The sequence below is a fragment of the Carassius auratus genome, unplaced genomic scaffold, assembly GCF_003368295.1.
Source record: "Carassius auratus strain Wakin unplaced genomic scaffold, ASM336829v1 scaf_tig00011176, whole genome shotgun sequence".
Taxonomy (NCBI): Eukaryota; Metazoa; Chordata; class Actinopteri; order Cypriniformes; family Cyprinidae; genus Carassius; species Carassius auratus.
The window spans coordinates 412,539-418,449 of NW_020524175.1; the positions used below are offsets into that span (position 1 = coordinate 412,539).

General features: G+C 35.1%; 1 protein-coding gene across 1 annotated transcript; it reads right to left on the minus strand.

Annotated features, from left to right (window-relative positions):
- Positions 1-753: 753 nt before the first annotated feature.
- On the minus strand, positions 754-5,117 carry LOC113072967 (C3a anaphylatoxin chemotactic receptor-like). Its single transcript, XM_026245841.1, has 2 exons — positions 5,033-5,117; positions 754-1,884 (listed from the first exon to the last, which is right to left on the minus strand). Exon 2 carries the CDS (start codon positions 1,867-1,869, stop codon positions 856-858), a length of 1,014 nt encoding a protein of 337 aa, XP_026101626.1. The 5' UTR covers positions 1,870-1,884; positions 5,033-5,117; the 3' UTR covers positions 754-855.
- Between the last annotated feature and the right edge of the window lie 794 nt (positions 5,118-5,911).

A 5,911-nucleotide genomic window follows, 5' to 3' on the forward strand; every position in this document is an offset into this window, starting at 1 on the left:
ATTTGACAAGTTTCTCCTGAATAAAAAAGGAAAAAGAGGAACTTCTTGTTAAGTTTCTTAGCAGTTGCTGGTTTTAGTAATTGCAGGTAAATGTGTGTCACACTGATGAAATGTTCATATACATTTACAGCAAAGTATTTGGAATCTTAAAATCTGTTATCTGTCATTTAATTTAACACGTGTCTCCTGTTCACTTTTCTGTCGTAATGAAAAGGAGGAAGTTGTTTTGTTGCAGCCTCCAAACGTGTCCTCATTTTCAATAAAAAAAAAAAAAAAAAAAAAAAAAAAAATTACAAGCGAATTGAAGGTTCAGTGAACATTACAGTAATGATACAATTGTACTTTTTGCATATATTTAAAACAGTGTTTATACATCATTCACTTTGCTTCTGAGTAATCAACTCCATAACTCCATAACACTAAAGTAGAAAAACACCAAAATGGCTAAATCACTGAGATAAAACAGAGAAAATTAAAAGCTGTTTTTGATATATTCACAATTGCTAGCTTTAAATTTTTTTTTTCTTCTTCATGAATTCAGCATAGAAACCAACATTTAATATTTTATATTTAATTAAATATTATAAGCTTTTTCTAAGCTGATAGCAACCAAAAATCAAGCATCAGTATTCAATCACTGTGATGTTAAGCTTTGACGATAGTTCACAAATCACCAATCACTGAAAATACATCAACAATAGAGAGAGAGAAACACACAGGAATGATGAATAAGAGTTAGATGACTTGCTGACTTTGAGTTGATGAATTTAGAAAATAGATAATAGTTAAAATAGAATAGTTAATATAGTTAAAAAATAAATCAGAAATCTCTGAATAAATGTTCTGATATCTTCACTACACTGAGTGTGTGTGTTGTGGCTGTGTGGATCGTGATGCTTGTGTTCCCTCCTCAGTGAAAACTCTTTCAAAAACACGTCTTAGAGAAAGTTTAACATTGCTTTTAAAATCCTGCCCCATGAAAACATACAGAATGGGGTTCAGACAGCTGTTGAAATACGCAAAAGAGACGGAGAACGGATACACTCCTGAAACCACATACAAACTGGATATCTTTCCGTACACTATTATCAAATGTAAAATGTGATATGGCAACCAGCACAGAAAAAAGGCCACAATTACAGCAAACATGATGCGAAATGTTCGTCCAGAGTGAAAATGACTCCTGCCTAACTTGCGTGCGATAAATCCGTAGCATGTTGTGATGCATATGAGAGGAACCAAAAAGCCAAACACAAATCTGATGATGGTTAACCTTCCATACAATATTACACTATATTCATCAAATTTATGAAACAGGCAGTATGTGCCATTGTTTTTTGTGTAAAACTTGGTTAACATCATAAAAGGCAGACTGAGAATTGAAGCCAGAATCCAAGCCGATACACAGGCCAGTCGTGCGATGAACAAGCTGCGATGATTCTGAGCCCAAACCGGTGTGATCACCTGAGTAAACCGATCCAGACTAATCAAGCTCAGTGTGAAAACGCTGGCAAACATGGTGATGAGCATAATGAAGGGGAATATTTTGCACATTATGGATCCGTATGGCCAGTAATCAAAAGCTTTCTTGGTAATATGATGAATAGTGGAAAGACAGCACAAGAGGTCAGCAATCGCTAGATTGAGAAACCCTACTGTATTAACAGTCCTCTTCATCTTCAATCCAGCAACATACATGACAAATGCATTTCCAGGAATGCCGAGGATCAAGGTCAGGTAGTAGAAGACCAGAGAAATCTCTGTCATAGAATTCTTCAGCTCATTAAAACATTGCAGACAAAAAACTATATACAAATTTTTATAGTCATAATCTGTCTGGTTGATTCTGCTTGAGTTGCTGCTGTCCATAGTGCTCTGCTTGTCCTGTAAATAACATATATAATCAGCGTCAAACATTTATTCATTCAATTAGCAGATTATTTTATACAAAGTGACTTATGAACAATGTTGCCTCTAAGCTGCACAGTCGCAACAGAAAAAGAATGTGACAGGCAAAATAATAATTTGGGAAAGCCTTAGTAAATGACCTAATACTGACCTTACTTTGTATCAGTCACTCCTATCTTCTTTCTCTTCTAATGTCTCCACTGCTAAAATGACATACTACCATAACAAAATGAACAATCCGTCTAACTCTCGCATGCTTTTTTCCTCCCCCTCCTGCTTCATCTCTAATAGCTGTCGACTTTTCAACGTTTTTCATTAAACATATCACCAGCAAACTTACACATCCTTCTCTTCACTCTCTGAGGCAGAAGTCTCAAAACTCATCCTTTCTAATCACCCTACTACTTGCCCGCTTGATCCTATTCCATCTCATCTCCTTCAAGCCATTTCCCCTGCAGTTGTACCTGCACTCACTCACTCACATCATCAATACATCCCTCCACACTGGTGTTTTTCCCTCATAATTTTGACAGGAATGTATAACTCCACTACTTAAGAAACCCAACCTCAACCCATCTCTTTTAGAGAACTACAGACCAGTTTCCCTTCTTCCTTTTATTGCAAAAACACTTGAACAAGCTGTGTTCAACCAAGTCTCTACATTTCTCACACACAACAACCTCCTTGACAGCAACCAATCTGGCTTCAGAAGTGGACATTCAACTGAGACGGCCTTGCTCTCAGTTGTTGAAGCTCTAAGACTGGCAAGAGCAGAATCCAAATCTTCAGTACTTATCCTGCTTGATCTGTCTGCTGCTTTTGACATGGTTAACCACCAGATCCTCCTATCAACCCTACTGGCAAAAGAGATCTCAGGAACCACACTTCAATGGTTTGAGTCTTACCTATCAGATAGGTCCTTCAAAGTATCTTGGAGAGGTGAGGTGTCCAAGTCTCAACATCTAACTACTGGGGTACCTCAGGGCTCAGTTCTTGGACCACGTCTCTTCTCTGTCTACATGGAATCATTAGGTTCTGTCATTTAAAAAACATGGCTTTTCATACCACTGCTATGCTGATGACACTCAACTCTACCTCTCATTCCATCCTGATGATCCAACTGTAGCTATTCACATCTCAACTTGTCTAACAGACATTTCTTCCTGGATGATGGACCATCACCTTCAACTCAACCTTGCCAAGACAGAACTGCTTATGATTCCAGCAAATCCATCGTTTCATCGCAATTTCACTATCAAGTTAGGCACATCAACCATAACTCCTTCAAAAACAGCTAGAAGACTTGGAGTTATGATTGATGATCAGCTGACTTTCTCAGACCACATTGCTAAAACTGTCAGATTCTGCAGATTTGCTTTATTCAACATCAAGAATATCAAGCCCTTTCTTTCGGAACATGCTGCACAACTCCTTGCTGGACTATTGCAATGCCCTCTTGGCAGGTCTTCCAGCCAATTCTATCAAACTTTTACAATTAATTCAGAACGCGGCAGCAAGATTAATTTTTAATGAGCCAAAAAGAATACACGTCACACCTCTGTTTATCAATTTGCACTGGCTTCCAATAGCTGCTCGCATAAAATTCAAGGCATTGATGTTTGCCTTACAAAACTACCGCTGGCTCTGCACCCATTTACCTAAATTTGTTACTTCAGACTTATGTGCCCTCTAGAAGCTTGCGTTCTGCAAGTGAACGTCGCTTGATTGTGCCATCCCAAAGATGCACAAAGTCACTTTTACGGACTTTTAAATGAAATTTTCCCTCCTAGTGGAATGACCTTCTAAACTCAATCCGGGTTGCTGAGTCCTTAGCCATCTTCAAGAATCGGCTTAAAACACATCTCTCCCATCTTTATTTGACCCTCTAACTTTAACACTCACTATCCTAATTCTATTCTTTAACAAAAAATCTAACTACCTTTCTAATATTTTTGTATTCTATTTTCTTTTCATTTATGATGCAATTGTGTGTGTGTGTGTGTGTGTGTGTGTGTGTGTGTGTATGTAAAGATCTCTAACACTTACTTGCTCTATTCTTTTTGTTATTCTATCTGTTTTCTTTTAATTTATTATATTATTTAAAATCCCATGCTACGTGTACTGTGTTAACCTGAGACTTGTTATAGCACTTATATCATTGCTCTTTTTGTTGTTTTTGATTGCTTCCACTGTCCTCATCTGTAAGACGCTTTGGATAAAAGCGTCTGCTAAATTAATAAATGTAAATGTAAATGCTAAATAATTGTAAATGGTTGCGGACAAAATAGCTCAACACAAGAGCCAATGCAGAGTGGATTGATTAAGAGCTGGAAATAGCAGATGATGGGCACAGAACAGTAACAAAACTCTTACACATTTACAGGTGTAGCAGTGTGCACACTCTACTATAATTTAGTTTTAAATACTTATAAAAATATATATATGTATATATACATATACATACATATATACACACACACACACACACATACATATACATATATATATATATATATATATATATTTTTTTTTTTTGTTGTTTTGTTTTTTTATCAATTATAAGATTAATAAATAGTTGATCTCAAAAAGTTAATTCTGCTTTATATTAATTATATTACATTACATGATATTATTATAAAGTATTCAACTGTTCAGTGTTAGGTTTTAAAATGATTTTTATTAGAATTTCTTGGTGACAGCACCATAAAAAAATACTTTCTCTAGTAACATAAAATGAAAGATTCAATCAAGTATAAAACGCATTAAAGTTTAAAGTTACTCACTTTGTGTGTAAGCTGTACAGATATAAAGGTATAAAGAAGGTTTTTGCTCAGGTTGCCGAAATGTCTGACCAATAGACAAAAGTTTTGCTCAGCAAGAAAAAAAAAAAAAATAGAAGGAACATTGCTTACATGTATGGAAAATAAGCGATTTGACAAAGGCCAGTGTTCAATATTATTAAACAATGAAAATGATTAATTAATTAATTAATTAATTAATTAATACGTTTAATTTAAATCATTAACTATGCAGTCACTTGTATGTCAGTGATCATATGTTCATATGGTTTTAGATCACACTTGAGTTTTACAGATCAAATAATGCTTTACAAACTTGTACTCACCTCACCAGCTGAGTTAAAAGAACCTCAAAGAACCTCAGATACTTTGATCTCCTAAGAAACAGACAATACAAACATACAAAGGCACCCCACAGAGTGAAGGTGCAGGAAAGGACACTCTGATATATATATATCAGTTCTTTCTCATCCCCTTCCTTCAAGGGGCGTGTCTAGAGCATTTTCAGTGGGGGGGGCCATGCTGGGGTACTGCTTCCAAATGGGGTGGACACCAGTGACCAAAAAAAAAAGCTAAATTCTACAGTATATTATGTAAATCCTATTTATTAGTATTGTATTAACTTGAATAAAGTTACTTGTAAACAAATGTAGTAATAAAGCACATTTTCGATTTAGGTGTTTTTCATTTTTGTCATACCTGTATATATATCCATTAAGTTAAATTTGAGAGCCAGTGTATTTGTTTTTTTTTTTTTTTTTTGTTTTTTTTTTTTTTTTTTTTTCATAATGCTAACAAGTTTATAAAATGAAAGCAATTTTAATTATGAGCAATTTTAAAAACCCAGAAGCAGGAACGATGTCAACTATTTTCTTTTAATAAGTAGTTTGGCCATTACAATATACAGTAGTTTTATTCACAATCTCTTTCAAATAATAATAAATAAATAAATTCCCCCCACTCTAATAATTCATATGGTTTGGCCAAAACATCATAGTGTTTCATTCAAAGTTGTAGGCAGTCCTAATAGGAATAAAAACAGTAGCAGAAAGAGTGGAAGACAGTCGAAAAAGAAAGAACCTCAACTAAAACAGCTGGATTCTTCTGTTTTGGTAGTGACTAGCAAACCGTCTAACAAAATCATCTAAGGCAAGACATGAGGCTCTCCTCACCTCAATGCTAAAGACTCCAAGATTACTGAGTCT

Bases quoted from the DNA above. Each gene is read 5' to 3' on its own strand.
- LOC113072967 (XM_026245841.1), bottom strand. From the start codon at position 1,869: ATGGACAGCAGCAACTCAAGCAGAATCAACCAGACAGATTATGACTAT.